This window comes from Musca autumnalis, unplaced genomic scaffold (assembly GCF_047663935.1).
Source record: "Musca autumnalis isolate F117 unplaced genomic scaffold, ASM4766393v1 scaffold_2, whole genome shotgun sequence".
Lineage (NCBI taxonomy): Eukaryota > Metazoa > Arthropoda > Insecta > Diptera > Muscidae > Musca > Musca autumnalis.
Window position 1 is genome coordinate 97,835,425 of NW_027411755.1, and position 20,316 is coordinate 97,855,740.

The 20,316-nt window shown below is 42.0% G+C and overlaps 1 protein-coding gene across 2 annotated transcripts in view; it reads left to right on the forward strand.

The window, feature by feature from the left end:
* neb (kinesin family member nebbish) overlaps positions 1-11,810 on the forward strand; it is a 162,851-nt gene extending 151,041 nt beyond the window's left edge. Inside the window, exon 6 of one of the 2 annotated variants that reach the window (XM_073968595.1) lies at positions 10,967-11,810. In XM_073968595.1, the coding sequence (XP_073824696.1) occupies positions 10,967-11,527 (561 nt within the window). In that variant the 3' untranslated portion in view covers positions 11,528-11,810. The remainder of the gene's footprint in view (positions 1-10,966) is intronic. The other variant, XM_073968596.1, reaches the window with a different exon arrangement.
* The last annotated feature ends 8,506 nt before the right edge of the window (positions 11,811-20,316 follow it).

Here is a 20,316-nt window from a genome sequence, read left to right on the forward strand (position 1 = left end):
CGAGTCGTCATAAAATTGGGGAAGGGTTCTTTGTTTCTATACAAAGAACTAAGAGAACTGATGAGTCCAAGTGGCGTTGGACGAAACTAGTATTCTCTGCCATCCCCAAAAGTAATCAATTTTAACTACACCCCACTTTAAACTTGTTGTTTTTTTTAAATTTGAAAACAACAAATATGAGATTAAGCTTGACTACAACAAATAGTAAGTAAAACATACATCTCAACAAAACTGCCAAAGTGAATCTAAAAATAGACACAGAGCACCGTGGACGATTGGTTGTTGTTATTTTTCAACAACTATCAAAATAGTTATGTGCATTCTCTGCAATGTGGAGACACATGACAGTGAGAGTAGTTAATTTGGTTTACATATGCGGCTACGAGAGTTTTTGTTGTTGTTGTAACAGTGTTTTTGTTATGTTTATTTGTTCGTTCCTCTGTTCAATCTGGCTCTGGGTCTATCTCCAGTTCAAGAAAAGTGGCTGCTTCGATGGGATGTAGCCATAGATCCACTGGAGTTAGATGGGTAGGTTTGGCGGGGCAGTTAAAAAGGTGTTGTGTGTCGTGCGGGCCCATGCCGCATACTGGGCAGATGTCTTGCACGGTGCGATCGATTTCCGCCCAATAAGAATTTAGGCGACTGCAATATCCCGAGCGCAGTTGGGCCAAAACTACTCTAGTTTTCGTGGCAGCTGACGCTCCTCAACTGCGATAGATGGAGGATGTACTCCAAGTACTTTATTCACACTATAATTGCTTAAGGCCTTGGCAGCTGCGTCCGTGTGAATGCTATTCAATCCTGCTTGATATGCTTGTTGATCTAGGGGTTCTCTCCTGTATCGTTGGACCTCTCCCTCTAGAGCATGGATATCCTTCCTGATCTCCCTGAATGGGCCGGGCCTACCCACAAGATGGTGATTGGGATGGCTCACACGATAACATCCAAGCAGGTACTGCAACGAAAGCATCTCATTGTGTTGCTTTACAGGAAGAATTTTTGCCTCCTCATGTAGATGGTCCACAGAAGATTTGAGGAGGCACCCTGTTGCTGTTCTCAGGGCTGCATTTTGGCAAGTTTGAATCTTTTTCCAGTTCGAATCACACAATCTCGGGGACCAGACTGGAGCCGCATAGCTTACCACAGACCGACCTATCGCGTTATATGTGGTCAACAAGGTTTCTTTATCTGCACCCCAAGTGCTGCCGGCCAGGGACTTGAGGACCTTGTTCCTACTTTTCAACTTGTCGCAGATAGCTGTGGCGTGTGCGCACGACGTGAATGTAGTGTCGAATGTGACCCCCAAAATTTTAGGGCAGTTTGTGGTCGGAATTCTGCTACCGTCGACCACGACATTCAACTCACGTCCAAACTGCGCTGTCCATGTGGTGAACAGAGTGGCTGTAGATTTTGTGGGGGAAATCTGCATATTCCTCGAATGGAAAAAGGTGGTAAGATCAGTTAAATAGTTGTTCAGTCTCTCACAGATGTCATCAGGATAGGTACCCGACGCCAAGATCGTGCAATCATCCGCATACGTCACGATCTCAATGCCGTCTGGAGGGGGTGGAATACAGGAGAGGTAGAGGTTAAACAGTTCCGGAGATATCACCCCACCTTGGGGAACTCCCTGTTTCACTCTACGGGGTTTGGACTTCTTATTCCTGAATTCCACGTACGACTGGCGTCCACACATATAGTTGACTATCCAACGTTTCAAGCTTGGCCGGAGGGTTGTCTGCTCAATGTCCTCAAACAGCGTGGAGTGCCTGACTGTATCAAAGGCTTTTGATAAGTCAAGAGCCACCATCACTGTTCTATCGCACGGCCGTCTCTGGTTGAGTCCTTTACAGATATATGTGGTAATGGCGTGCAGCGCTGTTGTCGTGCTGTGCTGCTTACGGAATCCATGTTGATGATCGGCAACTTGATAGATATTTCTGATACTGGGGAGGATCAAGGCCTCAAGTGTCTTTGCTACGGGCGACAAAAGCGAAATCGGTCTGTACGATTCACTTTTCCTGGCATCCTTGCCTGGCTTCCGTAGTGGGACCACCCTGCCCATTTTCCAGACTTCGGGAACAACGAGGGTGGCTAGCGACAAGTTGAAGACTTTGGTGAGATACTCGACTCCAGGCTCATCCAGCTGCTTCAACATTACCATGGAGATTCCATCAGGGCCCAACGCTTTGGATGATTTAGCGTTCCTGATGGCATTGGCAACATCATCCATTGTAAATTGTGGTGGTTCATCCTCGGCAGGAAGAGATCTGATGCGACGTAATACTCTTCTCTTCGCCCTGTCACTCTCGGGATGCTCGACAAACTGTCGATTGAAATTACTTGCGCACCTCTTCGGGTCAGTCAACGTAACGTCGCCAAACGTGACTGAGGTCCTATCTTCCCTTCTTCCAGGGTTCGAGAGTGACTTAACCGTTGCCCACAATTCACCTATACCGGCTCCAATGTTGCAGCTCTTCAGATGATTTAACCATTTGTTCCGCTTATGCTCGCCGACCAGCCTGTTAACTTCCAGTGTCAGCTCCCTGACTCTGGGGTCATTGGGGTTGCTACGACGAAGCTCATCACGCTCGTTTGCTAATTCCGTCGCCTCTGTTGGGAAATTTGGTCTTACTTCGGGTATTCGACCAGCAGGGGTATGGCGAGCGGCTGCAGCAGTGATGATGTCCCGGAACGTTCTTTCCGCTACCCGAACATCAGAAGGATTGTGCTATTCTCTGAAGCGGTGATTGGTGAACTCTCTGAAACTCGGCCAATCAGCTTTTTTATGATTGACGAACGTGCGGCGTTCAGAGGTGATGAAGTCGGGTGGTCTGCTAATGGAGACAATTATGGGGAGATGGTCTGATCCAAGGGAAATGACGGGTTGCCAGGTAACGTCATTTGTCAGACCAGGTGACACGATGGTTATGTCAGGCGAACTGTGACACTCTCCTCTAATTCTTGTAGGGGCGTCCTCATTGACCGTGCAAAACGTAGAGCTATCAATCTGCTCAGCCAGCGCTGTACCTCTCTGGTCGTTTCCGAGGGCCGAATGCCACATCTCATGATGCGCATTAAAATCCCCCCGGACCAGACGATTATGACCTTGCAAGAGCGGGCTAATGTCAGGCCTATAATCATGGATACAGCTATTTCTCGGCGGGATGTATACATTCAGCAACTCTATCTCGGCAGCTCCACACCTGACTGCTACCCCCATACATTCCATGTATGGGTCATTAGAGACAGGCTCAAGCGAGATAGGTCTGTATTGGACAGACTGGTGCAATAGGAAAGCCAATCCCCCACCTCCACTTCTGGTGCGATCTTTCCTCAGAACATTGTAACCATCGCAATGCTCTAAGCTGTGGTTGTTGTTCAGCTTGGTTTCCTGCACCGCCGCGACCTTGATGTTCTTCCGACTCATAAAATCTACTATCTCCTCGATCTTACCTCGGAGTCCATTGCAATTCAATTGCAAAAAGGCTGCATTTTCGGGGATTGGGACAACAACGGCTGGTGTTAAAGGCTGCGTGTGTGGTTGTTGTCGAGGGGACTGCGGGGGAGTCTCGTAATCCGACGACGACGAGAGTTCCGGCCAGTGGCTGCCACCTCAGTGTGTACATGTTCGTATTTGTTTCGTTTTTCTGTGTTGGGAGCAGCATATCCCGGAATGCCTGCTCCGAATTCTATTGGTCCGAGCCGGGACGGAAGAAAACCCAGGACCAATATATCTGTGCTCAGTTTGTCACATTCGCATCTTCACCCACGAGAGTTTTTAGGTGTTTTCGGTTGAATTCGCATTGAAACGAATTCATCAGTCACACTTATTCTTGAGCTCGAGTCGTCATAAAATTGGGGAAGGGTTCTTTGTTTCAATACAAAGAACTAAGAGAACTGATGAGTCCAAGTGGGGTTGGACGAAACTAGTATTCTCTGCCATCCCCAAAAGTAATCAATTTTAACAACACCCCACTTTAAACTTGTTGTTTTTTTAAATTTGAAAACAATAAATATGAGATTAAGCTTGACTACAACAAATAGTAAGTAAAACATACATCTCAACAAAACTGCCAAAGTGAATGTAAATATAATATATTTTCCCAAAATTTCATCAACCTACGTCAATCCGTTCGGAGGCTAGAGTGATTTCCACAGACGGACAGACGGACGGACATGGCTATATCGATGTAGAATTGCACGCTGATCAAGAATATATATACGTTGTGGGGTCTACAATGATTATTTCAAGTAGTTACAAACGTAGTGACAAACTTAATATACCCCCATCCTATGGTGGAGGGTATAAAAATAGAGAATTAAATGAAATAAAAAATAAATAAAATATCATAAATAAAAAATACCTTTTTCCTCTCTCTTTAAGATAAAAACAATATTTTTAACTGACTATAAAAAGTCAAAAAATAGTTAGATATAAATTAGTTAAAAATAGTTGGTTTATACTAGTTAAAAGTAATGCAGAGATTGACAATTGTCCACTGCCTAGCTTATCCCCATGTTAAAATAGTTAGTTGGCGTAATGGAAAATAATCGAAAAATAACCACTTGTGGTTATTTTTAAACTAATTTATTTCCCCGCAGGGTTGCTCGTCTAAGTGTGGCTGTGGTAATGTTGTGTGTGTGTGTGATGATTCGCTGGGCGATACAGAACTTGCCCCCACCACTTCTCGGAGCAACTCACGTAGCTGCGAATGTGTCGCCGTATCTGGAAAACTTGCTCCAGCTCGTCTTAGCTGCTCCATCAACGATTCGCGCACCATCATGTCCTTTTCTTTTTTTTCCAGCACACAATTTCTTAGCAACGTTTCTTTCTTCAAAGAGATTTTTTTTTGTTTTGCGTTTACTCAGTTTCCTCAGTGTTTTATGTTTTTTCTTCAGTTTTTAATTTTTCTGATTGCAAAAATCAATTTGACTGTTGCACAGTGGATCCATCCATTGGCCAAAAATAAAAAAAATGAATTTGTATATGGTTATTGTTGACCTTTGATCATAACTTGGCAAGTTATTCTCAACAGACGAGGATGAAAAAACGGTAGCAGTTTAACAACAATTAGTTGCAATACAATTGAATAAAATCCCTGATGATGACTATCGATGATAGTCGAAATATCGGATATTAAAAATAAAAACTAAAAACCGAAAATGTTCTGTTTTTAATTCTTTATGACCTTAAGCCAAACTATTAGAAGAAGAAAATTAAAAAAAAATGAATGTCAAAATTTTGGCAACTCTGACAGCTATGACATGGACCTTTTTAAAAATATATTAATTTTTGTTTTATTCGAACGCGACGTTCTTAAGAATAGCTTCAAAAGTCGGGACATTTGACTAATATTTTTTGTTGTGAGTACAACCTATATTTTAAGTGCAAGTAAATATATTCAAAATATCGCGAAACTAACACGTATAGCAAAATATTCTAGTGGATTTTGAAGGAGAATGTAATAGCTTAATTATCATTAAAAATAGTGTTTTAGCGTGTTGTGGAATTCTAGTTAGCTGCATATTTTCTTAGTAAATTTTGTAATGTCAATTCGATCATATACTTAAATTTGACCTAAGGTTTTAATCATGATGCCCACCAGTGCCCACCTCGGGAATAATTTTCCAAAGTAGTTCATGGATTTAAGATTATTCAGTATTAAAATCAGCTGCCATCTAGTACCAGACTATAAATGGGGGGTGCTGACTAAAGCTGCCCTACAATAGGGTTTCTATGGATATATTGGCGTATAACTCTGTTATCTGGCCACCTACATTAACATAATTGGTATCAGTGGCAAGATGAAGAAATCGTCTTCCAAATTTGTCTTACGTTGGCGGAAGAACGCTATGAGATCTATATTAAAAATTTTACCAATTTTCAGACAAAAATATTGATTTTTTTAATCCGCTAAATTGGTTGGATTTTATGTTGTTTTGGAGACTGTTTTGTTTCCCCAAGCCTATTTTTGCATCATAAGATATTCGTAACCTTTGTTCATGTCATTTTGTATTAACAGCATAAAACAATTCTTACCGTATACTCCCTCCAGAGGGGAAAGGGGGGAGAATGTTACGCTCGTGGTTTCTTAAAACACTCTTTGCAGCAACACAAAGCTGTAACCGGCGCATTGGCTTGATTTTTACACTCTAAATATTTTTGGCCACTTTCTCCATACAAGTGGATCCACTGTGTGTTGGCTCGAATTTCATAATTTGTTAGCGTGGTGTTCTTCTACACCTGATGTTGTACACGTCTGTTGTTATTGCCGGCTACACAGTAGTTGACGCCAAGGTCTTTATTATCTTTTCTCTACATCATCTTATCGAATACATTTACACTATGCAACACTGAAAATGCAAACAACTTCTAGTATGCATTTTTTGGAAGAACATATTTAGACTACAAAAACCCTAGTAGGGTTTTGTCCTGTCAGATCCAGTTCGGATTTTATGGCCTCATCTAAACCAGGCTAAATCTACACTTTTTTGCATTTATCAGGCCTTTATCTCAGATACGAATAGGAATTTGGCCTTGCTGTCTTTAGCAATTTTGTAGCCCTAAACTAGTAGAACTTATTGAAAAATAAGAAAAACTCCATCTAGGGCATCAAAATCTATAAAATATAGAAAATTTTACATAATTGCTGAAATTCTGGTCAGTATCGGCTAAGTTGAACCAAGTAACCTTTTGCAAAAATCTTCCTAATAAAGTTCTCAACAATTCTTTAGAACATTCTGAAACTATAAAATGCTTACTTCATGTTGTTTCAGCGGTATTTTGCATCATATCTTTTACAACACGTATTTCAAACACAGTTCACACCAACATTTTATTCTCGCATTTCGGATTTCACTACATTATTGACATTTTTATTAAATCGTCGTTGAACGGCATAGAGGCATTTTACAACAATGACATGTTCTGAAGAGTTGTGTATTACATTCCAGGGAATATTTTTCCAAAATGTATAAAAATTGTGGAATTTTTACATACATATATTTTGAAATTTAAGGCAATAGATGTAGTTTTTCGAGTTCATTATTTCTCCAAATATTTTATTCTTGTCCTTATCTACAAATTAGCTTCAGAGGTCAGAAGAAGATTCGCATTGGTTTCAGAGATATAGCCCGAATTTCTTTAAAAACTCAATATTTAACCACGTTTAGGTGGGGCCATAAAATCCGAGCTGGATCTGACACAACAAAACCCAACTAGGGTTTCTTGTCGTTTGGGCCTGTACTTTCAAAAAATCTTCAGTTAAAATTGTTTGGGCAAGATCACCTTAAAAATGTTGCACAGTGTTATCTATGTGAATACATTTATCTGTGCAAATACAACTATGTGTGCAAATACATGACTGTGTTTTTATTTCAATAAAATGTGTGTTCCAATTCTAATACAACGGTGAATTTTCTTCCGAAAATCATTTTGTGAAAACGTTCCACGTCGAAAACTAGTGCTAGTACTTCGTTTTCGATTTTACTGTAATTTCGCTCCGTTAAAGTAAGTGATATTGAGAGGTGATGCATGGCTTAGTCGAAGGTCACACTAGAGAGTTTCATTGAAACAATTTCATGAAAACAAGGGTTCCTAGGTCGAGTTTCACAGTAGAGTGATATCATAAAGTTGCTGTAGTGGGGAACTCGATCTATAAATACCTAAAAGTTTCAATGAAACCATTCTAGTGTGACCTTCGACTTAGTGAGTATTAATAGTTAGAAAGTCTGCTTTGGCCGTCGACTTCTACTTGAAGATATGTGTCAGAGAGATCCAAATGATTAAAAATCATGCAATCGTGACAATCTGAGAGAATTTCTCCAGGAGTGGGGACAGGATACTGATTAGGTTCAATTGAATTGTTGAGACCCGTCGAATAGTCTGCACAAATCCTAATTTTACCGTTCCTTCTACTCACGACTATGGGATATTTGCTTTTTCAAGTCTATCTAGCTCTGTTTTTATGTTTGTTCTCACTCCGTATGGTACTGGTGTTTCCTTCTACTCACGACTATAGGATATTTGCTTTTTCAAGTCTATCTAACTCTGTTTTTATGTTAGTTCTCACTCCGTATGGTACTGGTGTTTAATATGCACATTGGTTTTTCTACAAAGGCTGTTTTTGAAAACAAGTTTGAACTTGCTTCTGAGGTTTGATATTTATGGGTCGATTCCGTATTGCGACGCGAGTCATGCCGCGTCGTCAATCGTCTCCGCGACAAAATTTAAAAATTGTACTACGTAAAGCAATAGAAAATGATCGTCGATAACAAGTTATCGGGGATGTAGTTGAGCGTTTTTTGTTTTGATTTAAATATATCAGAAAAAAATATCACAAAAGTTATAGTTTTCTAAAATGATAAGCTCAGTGGAACTATTTTTTGATGATAGTGATATTTTCTTCACTATCATCAGTTAACGTAGCATCTATCAGGCGACACTTAAGAGATAAATCGAATCCTTTAGAATTGTCATTAGTATTGAGAGTATGTAAGGTTTCCAACATTCATCAAAATAATTGTTAATTTTTTAGGTTTAAAGCCTATTATCGGCTTTCAAAAGACGCTGTTATTTATATAGTAGAGGCATTATAAATGTCTTTAAAAAACCCCCAGAACAAAAGCAATACAGCCACTACTTAAAGTGTGTGCTGATTTAAGATTTTTTTTGCAGATGGAAGCTTTCAAAAATCACATGGCAATGACTTTAACATCGGGATGGCTCAGACCACATTGTCAAAGTGACTCATTGGACAAGAAACATATAGCAAATGTTTGCAGGGGAAACACACGTACACTTTAAACACATTCGTTAGGTTGATGCATTGTTTAAGAGCAGTACACATTGTCAGTTTTGAATGTCGATATTTCGCAGTTATCGATAACTGTCCAACCGTCCAGCAACCACAAAACATTTTTGGCCTGTTCCCGTACTTTATAAAGTGGTAAAAGTCGTAAAAGTTGTAAAAGTCGTAAACGATTTTCATATAAATTTTGTGTACGGGAACGCAAAATGTGTAAAAGTGGTAAAAATTGTAAAAACTTTTTAGTTCTGGAACAGAGCTTTTGTGGTTGCATGATGAATGACAAAAATGAACGGCCACACTAGCAAGCACCAACAAAGCTGTCATTCAAAACTGGCAATGTGTACTCAGCTTTACGTTTCCACTCACACTAGCGCAAGTTATAATCTGCAAATGTGTGTTTTTGGCCAATCATGGTATAGCTTCCCTGCAAACATTTGCTATCTGTTGCTTGTCCAATGAGTCACTTGAATTATATTGCACAAACGAATGCGATAGTCGCATTCATATCCAAAAAGATCAAGCTCTCGGGAAGAGCTGTTCCACTCATTAGATACTTTTTTGAGTGTCTCATTGGACACTGCAGAAAGTTATTAATACGATAATATGGATGGTGCAATGGTAAGCATGCTCGCTTTGCAATCTGAATGCCCGGGTTCGGTTCCCAGGCCAGTTGACTATTTTTTTAAATAACAAAATGTTTATAAGTTATAAAACATTAATATAAGCTAGAACATTGATAAAAATAATAATAATAAATAAAAAAGAACAAACATTTATTTATATTTTTCTTTTATTTATTTTACTATTTTATTTTTATTTATTGTTTTTGTTGACCCGTTGTGTCGTTAATCCTTTGTTTGAGTTATTTTTGGCTTTTTGGTTTTTTATTATTCCCTACAAGCAATCTGAAGTGAGTTTTATCTAATTTTTTAAATGAGGAACTTTTTGGTGTCTAATTTTCTGTAAAAATGAGACATTTGTCTAATATACAATAACAATTACATTGTTATCCCATTTGCATCGTATCCAGTCACCATTTAGAAAAGAATAGGATAGACAAATAACAACAATAACATATGTATCTAAAAATAAATGTAAGCTATCTCATATATATCCCAATGAAGGATGGAAATTAGATAGAATCGAACCCGGGCATTCAGATTGCAAAGCGAGCATGCTTACCATTGCTCCACCGATATTATCGTTTTAATAACTTTCTGAAGTGTCCAATTAGACACTCAAAAAAGTATCTAATGTGTGGAACAGTTCTTCCCGAGAGCATGATTTTCATAGCGGTTGACGTTTGTATTCGTGTGACAAACAAATGAAAGCTTTTTATTTTCGTAATTTTTTGGTTTTCGTAACAAAATCAGACGAACGAATACGTCAAAAATAAACGAATGGAAAAGACCCATCGTTTTGAATGAAAATTAAATAATTTGAGTAATAAATGGCACAAAACACACGAAAACTGGAAGGGAATGCAATTTTATTTATTTCTACAGAAGCACGCGCGTATATGCACATCCGTTTCTTCATATTATCACAATTATTTTTGCACAAATTTGATTACATTTTTTTCTTATTTTTTGTTTGTCATCTGTTTATCGGGGTTGCCATCAAGTAACACATTTTACGTGCAGATGCCTATGCAAAATTCACAAAATAAGTCTAATGGAAACCCTGAAATATAAAAGCTTTTATGAAATAGACGAAAGCTTTTAGATAAAAACTAATGGTTCGTAAAATTTTACAAGAACCAAATTTTGAACGTATACGTTTTAGTACGAACGGTTCGTGTGACAGGCAAGCATTTTTACAAAAACACCCTGTTAGTGTTATTTGCCTATCGTATTTTTTTCCAAATGGTGAGTGGATACGACGCAAATGGGATTGTAATGTAATTGTTATTGTATATTAGAGAAATGTCGAATTTTTACAGAAAATTAGACACCAAAAAGTTCCTCATTTATAAAATAAGATAAAACTAACTTCAGATTGCCTGTAGGTTTGAGGTAGTGAGTGTATATGTGTATGTATGTGTGTATACATAATAACAATGATGTCTAGTTTCTGTTTGTTTACAGTAGAACCCTAACAAATATTTCTTCAACAAAGGCTCGTAACATATAATAATTTATTTATATTTCTAGGTTGAGGAAGCCAACGCCCATTGTGATAGTAATAATATTAAATTGCAATTTAAACCACTGTATTCTGTTGACCAATTCGGTGTCCCGCATTTCCAGATTATAATCATTGATAAGGAAAATCAACTGCAAGCTGAATGGCCAATAGCACGACTTCAAGTTTGGCTCAATACATTGCAAGAATATTGTAACCTGGGCGACTTATTCAAATATGTAGACATTGAGTGGAAGGAGTTGGGTGTCTTTAAAGATACGGATGGAAATGAAAATTATGATGTTTTAAGGGATTCAATTCACAATTTATCATACAATCTTCCTGGCGAAAATATTATCTCGGATTCTAATGAGAAATCTGATTTTGAAAGTTTGATTTCTAATTATCTGCACCAGATTTATAAGTATACGGAAAAACTTAAAGATGTCTGTTTAGCCCAACTCGGAGACAAGAATTCCCAAACCGTGCAATCATCGTCTATAAAAGAATCAATTGAACGCATAACAACTACGCTAAGTACAATAGCAAATTGTGTGGATAACAGTACATCCCCACAGCAGAAAGTTTAAAATAAAGCTTTGGCCAAACTGTTTATATAACTTCTTGTACATTTAATTTGGTGATATGTACATGTTTTTTTACTAATATAACAATTATTATTATTATTATGAACACTCCTATTGCATATTAATTGTACTTAGTGGTTGAAGAACACACTCGTTATGTCTGACGTATGTAAATGCTAAATCTACTAAACCAAAAGAAATATTTAAACAAACATACCGATGTTGTTGTTGTGTTTGGAAGCTCTTTTCTATAAGTTTTTAATAAAGCAATTGAAATAAAAAAGAACATTTATTCGTTATTTGTGTGAAGTTTGATGGATGTTAGGAACTGAAGAAATGTAACCACTTCAGTAGATTTCAACTACAAATCAATAGGATTTAACTTTATAACTGCGCACGAGCAAAATTACAGTTACAGGGCATAGAAACAAGTTTGTTTGGGAAACCGCTTAAAATACGAAAATTCTTGGGACATCTGTAGTCATTGATCCAAAGAATTCGTTTTCGACAGTCGGCTGACATTAGGCTGAAATGTAAGAATGTCACATTTGATCCGTACACATTACAAATGGACAATCGGACAACGCCGATTCAATATAGATCATCAAAAAACAGCATCAGAAAATCTTTTAAGTGTCTGGTTAATGGCACGATTAGGCTAGGCTAGGCAATATCGGTCAAAAAAAAAAAAACATTTAAATGCTAGTAACAACTGTAGGGTGCCACCGTGGTGCAATGGTATGCACACCCGCCTTGCACGCTAAAGTTCGTGGGTTCGATTCCCCGGCCAGGCAACATCAACATTTTCAACGGTGGCAAAATACTCCTCAGCAATATTGGCGACATTTCCTGAATATTTGAACCATGTAAAACTTCTCTACAAGTGGTGTCTTAGACACGCCGTTCGGACTCGGCAATAAACAGAAGGTGCCTTACCATTGAGCTAATATGAATCCCGTCCCGTCAGGGATGTTTGTGGAACAATTATTATTATTAACAACTGTACACACACTCAACAAAAAACAATTAATGCACTTGCTGTGACCTTTCCCTAAAACTTCACCAAAGCAAATTACAGAACCCTACTCCGGGATAGATATGAACCCCTGGCCAGAGTGGATCTGTTGCGTTTGCCAGATTCATCCACCACATGTCAACAATGGTGAGATGTAATGGATGTATGGAATGGTCTGATTCTTCGTCTTCGGAATACGAACGAAGCAATGCTCACCGCCACCTGTAGCTTGCGTTGTGATGTTTACAACGTTTTGCGGAAGGGTCGCACAAGAAGCAGAGGAGGAGGACTTGCCTTCTTGATACACCAGTCTGTCCAGAACAGACCTATCTCGCTTGAGCTTGGCTCTAGTGACCCATACATGGAATGTAAAGTGTGGTACTGCCAAGGTAGAGCTGCTTAATGTATACATACCGCCGATGAATAGCTGTGCCCGGCGGGCGTTATATGCCCGATATTAGTTCGCTTTTAGAGGGCAATAACCGTCTGGTGCTAGGGGACTTCAATGCTCATCACGAGCTTTGACATTCCGTCCTAGGTAATGACCAGCGCTGGCTGAGCTCCACGTTTTGCACGGTGAATGAAAACGCTCCTACGAGGATTAGAGGAGACTGCCACAGCTCGCCAGATATCACCATTGTGTCACCAGGTCTAATAAATGACGTATCCTGGCAATCCGTCATTTCCCTTAGCTCAGAACACCCCTATCATCATCTCCGCAAACAGACCACCCGATTTCATAACCTCTGAACGCCGCGCTTTCCTGAACCATGGGAAAGCTGATTGGCAAGGGTTCAGAGAATTTACCAATCACCGCTTCAGAGAATTGCCCACTCCCTCGATACATACCTGCTGGTCGAATACCCGAAATAAGACCAAATTTCCCAGCAGAGGCGACGGGACTAGCAAATGAGGGTGATGAGCTTCGTCGTACGAACCCTGAAGACGCAATAGTTAGAGAGCTTACCCTTGTAGACAACAGGTTAGTAGGCGAACATAAGCGGAAAAAGTGGCTAGTCCACCTGAAGCAATGCAACATTGGTGCAGGATTAAGTAAATCCTGGGCAACGGGTAAATCACTCGAATCCTGAAAAGAAGGATTTCAGAACAGCAGTTACTTTCAACGGCGTGACTGTAACTGACCCAAAGAGGTGCGCGTGTTATTTTAACCGGCAGTTCATAGAGCTCATAGGGCGAAAAGAAGTGTGCTACGCCGTATACGAAGAGCCCTTACATCCCCGGAGGTACCACCACAATTTACGATGAGGGATGTTGTAGATGTCATCCGAAACGCGAAGTCATCCAAAGCGTTGGGCCCACACCGAATATCGATGGTAATGCTTAAGCAACTGGATGAACCTGGAGTTGAGTATTTAACAAGTGTCCTCAACCTATCGTTAGCCACCCATATCATACCAGAAGCCTGGAAAGTTGACAGCCTGGAATTCCACACCCTCCAGACGGTATAGAGATCGTGATGTTTGCGGATGATTGTACGATCTTGGCGTCGGGTCCTATCATCGATGACATATGTGATAGGTTAAAGGTCTATATAGCTGACCTAGTGCAGTTCTTCCATCTGAGGAATAAGAAAATATCCGCCGCTAAATCCACTGCCACACTGTTCACCACATGGACGGCTGAAATGAGGCTCCCACTGAACATATTGGTCGATGGTGCACTGATTCCGACCACTAACTACCCCAAAATACTCTGTGTATCGTTCGATGGCATGTTTAAGTCGTCCGCGCATGCCACAGCTATTTGCGATAATATCAGAAGTAGGAACAAGGTGCTCAAGTCGCTGGCCGGCAGCACTTGGGGAGCTGACAAAGAAACCTTGTTGACCACCTACAATGCAATAGACTGATCTGTGGTAAGATATGTGGCGCCAGCGTGGTCTGCAAAGGTTAGCACTACGCGGTGTAAGAACATTCAAACGTGCCAGTATGCTGCCCTTAGGACTGCTACAGTGTGCCTCCTCATGACACCAGTGGACCGTCTTCATGAGGAGACGAAGATTTTACCTGTGCGTCAACACAATAAAATGTTGTCGATGCAGTACCTGCTTGGGTGTTATCGCAGTGAGCATCCCTGTCGCGGTTTAATGGACAGGCTTCCTCCACCCAGGAACGTCAGGAGAGATCTTCATGATTTAGAGATAGAGGTCCAAAGGTATAAAAGAGAACCTCTAGACCAACGAGTTTATCAGGTAGGCTTGGATAGCATTCACACTGACATGGTTGCGCAGGCAGTACAGAGATACAGTGTGAATGCCGTACTTGGAGACCACCACCCATCCATCGCAGCAGAAGAACGCCAGCTGCCAAGGCAAACACGAGTGGTTTTAGCCCAGTTAAGATCCAAACGATGCAGCCGCCTCAATTCGTATTGGGCCCGAATTGACGCCACGATACCCATCAACCCGAGAGTCTCCGACTAAGTCAAGAGAGCCTCCCTCCATTAGACTGGGAGAGTTGGGAGGATGATGAGATGGATATTACAATTATCCCATCTCAATCATCCACCGCTACTCTCTCTCTTGTGCCCTGGAGAGCTCCAACCATACGGTCGGGGATCCTGCTCCCTCAGGGGCTGAAGTGTCGGTCGACTCCGACAAACCTCTCCTAAACAGGCAGGATACCTTGGTGAAGGATGCTGTGGAGGAGGAAACGATGACGGCCTCCCCCATGTCTCCTTCAATCAAAGCTAATAGATCTCGGCAGAAGAAGGATAGATACAATTACCGTAGAGCTATCTTCTACTGTCAGAGGTTTATTGGCAAAGACTCCTCCGAGGTGACCCAGTCGGAATTTAGGGAAGTTGGCCTGAAGATCCGATTTGTGAGGCGTTTCCAACGGAAATACCCTCACATTGAAAAGATCTTCTTGCCAATTGACAAAATTTCGACCCCTGTTGAGGCTGCAGTCTCCAGCCCAGCGGCTGAGACAAGGGCAACCTCTACAGGGAAAAATGCAAATCCGGTGCTGTCAAACTGCTGGAGTCTTTTGCGAACGTCTTTGACGACCGCGGTAGGATCGAGCAGGTTGGATCCACTGGCCCCGAAGACGACGGAACGTAAGGGAAACACTGGTGTGATCCCTTCCGTTTCGAAGTTGGCGCAGGGAAAGTTGCAGCCACAAGCTAGACAGCCGCCAAAGGTACCGCCTATGTCGACTGTCTCGTCGGTGGCTGCCATCGAACCTGCCGGGGTAAAAAAAGGTGCGGATCTAGTAGGGGCGACTGTGCAGAGGGCAACAGACCACTGTAAAGCCATCGACACCTACTGGACCTCACTCTTCTGATGTCAAGAGCGGTGCTGGCACTGTGAAAGGTCATGGGGTGGTGGCGGGAGATGGACCATCGACCTCTAAACAGTGCGGATACTCAAGGATATCTGCGCAGGAATGCGTTAAGAGGGTCAGGTCTTCTGAGGATCCGCATCCTGTTGCCAAGAGGGTGGTGGATCGTCGACCGATCAACCAAATGGACCCGCACTCACAGGGGACCGGTCATAGGAAGACAGTAGGGGCTCAACCTGGGAAGGCCAGTAAAGCTGACCCAGGTCTGATACCCCCAATCTTCAAATGACAGAACACCGAAGCCAGCGAGCCTAGAAGGGGTGATCGCCCCGGAGAATCTCCGAGTGGCGGTCATCGATAAGGCTGATCTGGATGGGAGGATCAGCGACACGCACTGGATCGCAGTGGAACGCCTTCTCAGGAAGGCCATCACCTCCGATGAGGTAGACGCCAGCTTCGGCAGGGCGGTTGTCCAAAGGGGAGTCAGAATCCTCTATTGTCAGGATGAGGAGTCGAGAGACTTCCTCATCCAGTTAATAGAGGGTGCTGGTGACCTCTGGGACAGCTGCTGTCCCTTACTCTGATGCAGGGGAAGTAGTCAAGATGCTGAGGAAGCAGAACAGGGGTCTTTCTGTTGATGGCTGGAGGCTTCCTGCAGATCAATCTGCATCATTGTAAGGCCGCGGCTGCTGAACTCCTTCTCTCCCTCACAGATTCTGCAGTAGATATTGCTTTGGTTCAGGAACCCTATTTATATAAAAATAGGGTTTCTGGACTAAACAATAAGCATTTATCACTATTCTATACGAATAATGGAGACAAGGTAAGAACCTGTATTGTAGCTAGAAAGAGTCTAAATCTTTTTCAACTCTAGTGGGTGAGGCTAGACGAAGTTACCGGTAGGGCTTTAGTTCTGGCCTCGGTCTACATGCCGTATTAGGCACCCGACCCACCAAGCGGATTGGTGCGCAAACTAGTGGAGGAGACGACGGGCAGATGCAGGTTAGTGATGGGCTGTGATGCAAATGCTCATCACTTCCACTGGGGAAGCAAAGACACCAATGCGAAAGGTGAGTCCATATTCGATTTTATTTTAACTAATAATCTACGAGCATGTAATAGGGGTAACACTGCAACCTTCCATAATAGGGTAAGGGAGGAGGTCATTGATCTCACCCTTACAAATATGGAAGATACAGCCATAGTGGACTGGAGAGTATCGGAGCAGTGCTCTTTTTCAGATCACCGAGCGATACACTTTCAAGTCCACTATGGAAGTAAAAGGCAACCGCCTCATAGGAATCCAAGGAGGGCAAACTGGGAAAACTACAACTCCCTTGTTTCCGCGAGGTTGTGCGAGTTCCCTGAACCACGCACAACGGAGGAAAAAGATGACCAAGTTGCAGATCTTACGCGTGTCCTCCAGGGTTGTTATGAGAAGTCTTGCCCATTATCTTATCCTGGTAGGAGAACTCAACCAGTTTGTTGGAACAAGGAGCTAGCAAAGCTTAGAAAAAACAGCAGGAAAGCTTTTAATAAAGCTAACAGCGCCAAATCTGATACCGATTGGAATCTCTATAGAGAGAGTTTTAATCGGGATGACGGTACCTGGACTAAATCCGTTCTAGAGACTTTAGATCTGTTGACAGCAACACATTTCCCTGGAAGTGAGGATGCCAGCTCGAGTACATCTGGCGTGGACAAAAGCAGGACCCGCACTCCAAGGGAGGTGGCTCTTGTCAACAGATTAATAAGCTATCACAAAATCTCATGGGCGATAAGTACTTTTCAGCCATATAAGTCTCCTGGACCTGATGGCATCATTCCAGCGATGCTTCAGAACACACCGACTCTTTTGACAACCATTCTTCAGAATATTTTTAGGGCTTGTTTACTACTATCGCACATACCGGCGCTGTGGAAAGAGGTAACCGTGACCTATATTCCCAAAGCTGGGAAACCAAGTCACTCGCTGCCGAAGGACTATAGGCCGATTAGTCTTTCCTCCTTTCTCTTAAAGACTTTGGAAAGGTTGTTACACTTAGAAATTAAAACTTTCTTCAGCCGAGTCCTTATAAGCAACTCACAACACGCTTATATTAAAGGGAAATCAACAGAAACAGCGCTACATTGTATCTTGGGTTATATAGAGAAGAATATGGTTGAATCGAATTTCACCTTGGCTGCCTTTCTGGATATAGAGGGTGCCTTTAACAACGTGAATCCATCCACTCCTTTCTAGAATCGCTGAGTGTCCCCTCTATCCTAATAGATTGGATTGATAGCATGCTTAGAAGCAGGCTTATCAATTCTAATATTGGGGAGAGCTCTATTAGGAGATCTGTCACCAGAGGCACACCTCAGGGGGGAGTCTTATCTCCCTTGCTCTGGCTACTGGTGATAAATTGGATACTCAGGGAATTCGACAATCTAGGAACTAAGGTAGTTGCTTATGCGGATGATGTGGTCATCCTGATTAGCGGGAAATTTCTGTCCACATTATCTGATTTAATGCAAAGAGCACTTGCCAAACTCTTACGCTGGGCTCACACCAACGGACTTGGCGTGAATCCGGCAAAGACAGAGCTGGTGCTCTTTACTAGAAAAAGGAAGACCGCCGAGTTCGTACCACCAACACTAGATGGAGTGCAGCTAATGGGTCGATTCCGTACAGCGAGGCGAGTCATGTCGCGTCGTCTATCGTCTCTGCGACAAAATTTAAAAAATGCACTACGTACAGCAATAGAAAATAATCGTCGATAACAAGTTATTTTTATTTTTTTTTTATTTTATTTTTATTCGTTAGTAAAAATGAACGGCGACAGCTAATATGTTGTCGCCGGAAAATGAACATTACGGCGACAAAATTTGACGTCGTCGTGCGACTTTTGCCATACGTAATGGAAAAATTGCAACTGGCAACGCGACACGACTCGCCTCGCTGTACGGAATCGGCCCATAAATCTCTCTACAGAGGCGAAGTACCTGGGAGTGATTCTTGACCATCAACTTAGATATAAAAAAACACGGAGGAGCGCAGTAAGAGGGGTCTAATTGCACTCTATTCTTGCAAGAACTCAATAGGTAGGAGCTGGGGTCTGAGACCACATGTCATACACTGGTTGTTCTTGACAGTGGTATGCCCCATTTGACCTATGGGTGTCTTGTTTGGTGGCAGGCCCTGAACAACAAGTCCAATTTGTCTAGGTTAGCTACTGTGCAAAGATCTGTTTCAGTTCTTATTACAGGAGCAGTGAGGAGCACCCCTCAAGCAGCACTGAGTGCAATACTGAACATCCAGCCTCTGGACATTTCTGTTCAGTATCTAGCATCCCGTAGTGCCTTGAGGCTCAAGGAGCTTAATCTATGGCGATCCTCAGGGTCTGGGCATGCTAGTATTTTACACCAGTTTAGCAGTCAGATCGGACTAAGTCACCGAGGGAGTGTAACTGACTACATTTCGCCTTCGCTGGATCTCGAAGCAGCGAAGGTCTCTATCCCTGACAGAAGTGAATGGGAGCATGGCAGGCCACTACCCGATAGCCTCATCATTTTTACTGATGGTTCAAAGATGGTTGAAGGTACTGGAGCGGGGGTGTACTGTGAGGAGCTGAACAGAAGACGTTTTTATAAGCTTAATACAAATTGCAGTGTTTTTCAAGCGGAAGTCTTTGCAGTATTGAAGGCCTTAGAATTAGTAGTAGGACTGATGGGCGGACAGGTAGGACAGTCACAGTCAACAAATTGCAGTGTTTTTCAAGCGGAAGTCTTTGCAGTATTGAAGGACAGTCACAGTCAACGTAGATAGTAAGGCTGCCCTTAAGGCGCTAGGGTCATATACTATTAAATCTAGGATCGTTCAAAATTGTAGGTCCACCTTAAAAACATGTAATTTAAGCGTTAACCTCTGTTGGGTGCCAGGACACTGCAATGTTGAAGGGAACGAGATTGTTGACGAATTAGCAAGTCGTGGCTCCCAGTCCTCTGACCTTACGGTAGAGGACTATGTCAATCCACCGCTCTGCTACTTCCTCGGCAAACTCAGTCAGTTCTATGACCAAGTTGCAGATCTTACGCGTGCCCTCCAGGGTTGTTATGAGAAGTCTTGCCCATTATCTTATCCTGGTAGGAGAACTCAACCAGTTTGTTGGAACAAGGAGCTAGCAAAGCTTAGAAAAAACAGCAGGAAAGCTTTTAATAAAGCTAACAGCGCCAAATCTGATACCGATTGGAATCTCTATAGAGAGAGTTTTAATCGGGATGACGGTACCTGGACTAACTCCGTTCTAGAGACTTTAGATCTGTTGACAGCAACACATTTCCCTGGAAGTGAGGATGCCAGCTCGAGTACATCTGGCGTGGACAAAAGCAGGACCCGCACTCCAAGGGAGGTGGCTCTTGTCAACAGATTAATAAGCTATCACAAAATCTCATGGGCGATAAGTACTTTTCAGCCATATAAGTCTCCTGGACCT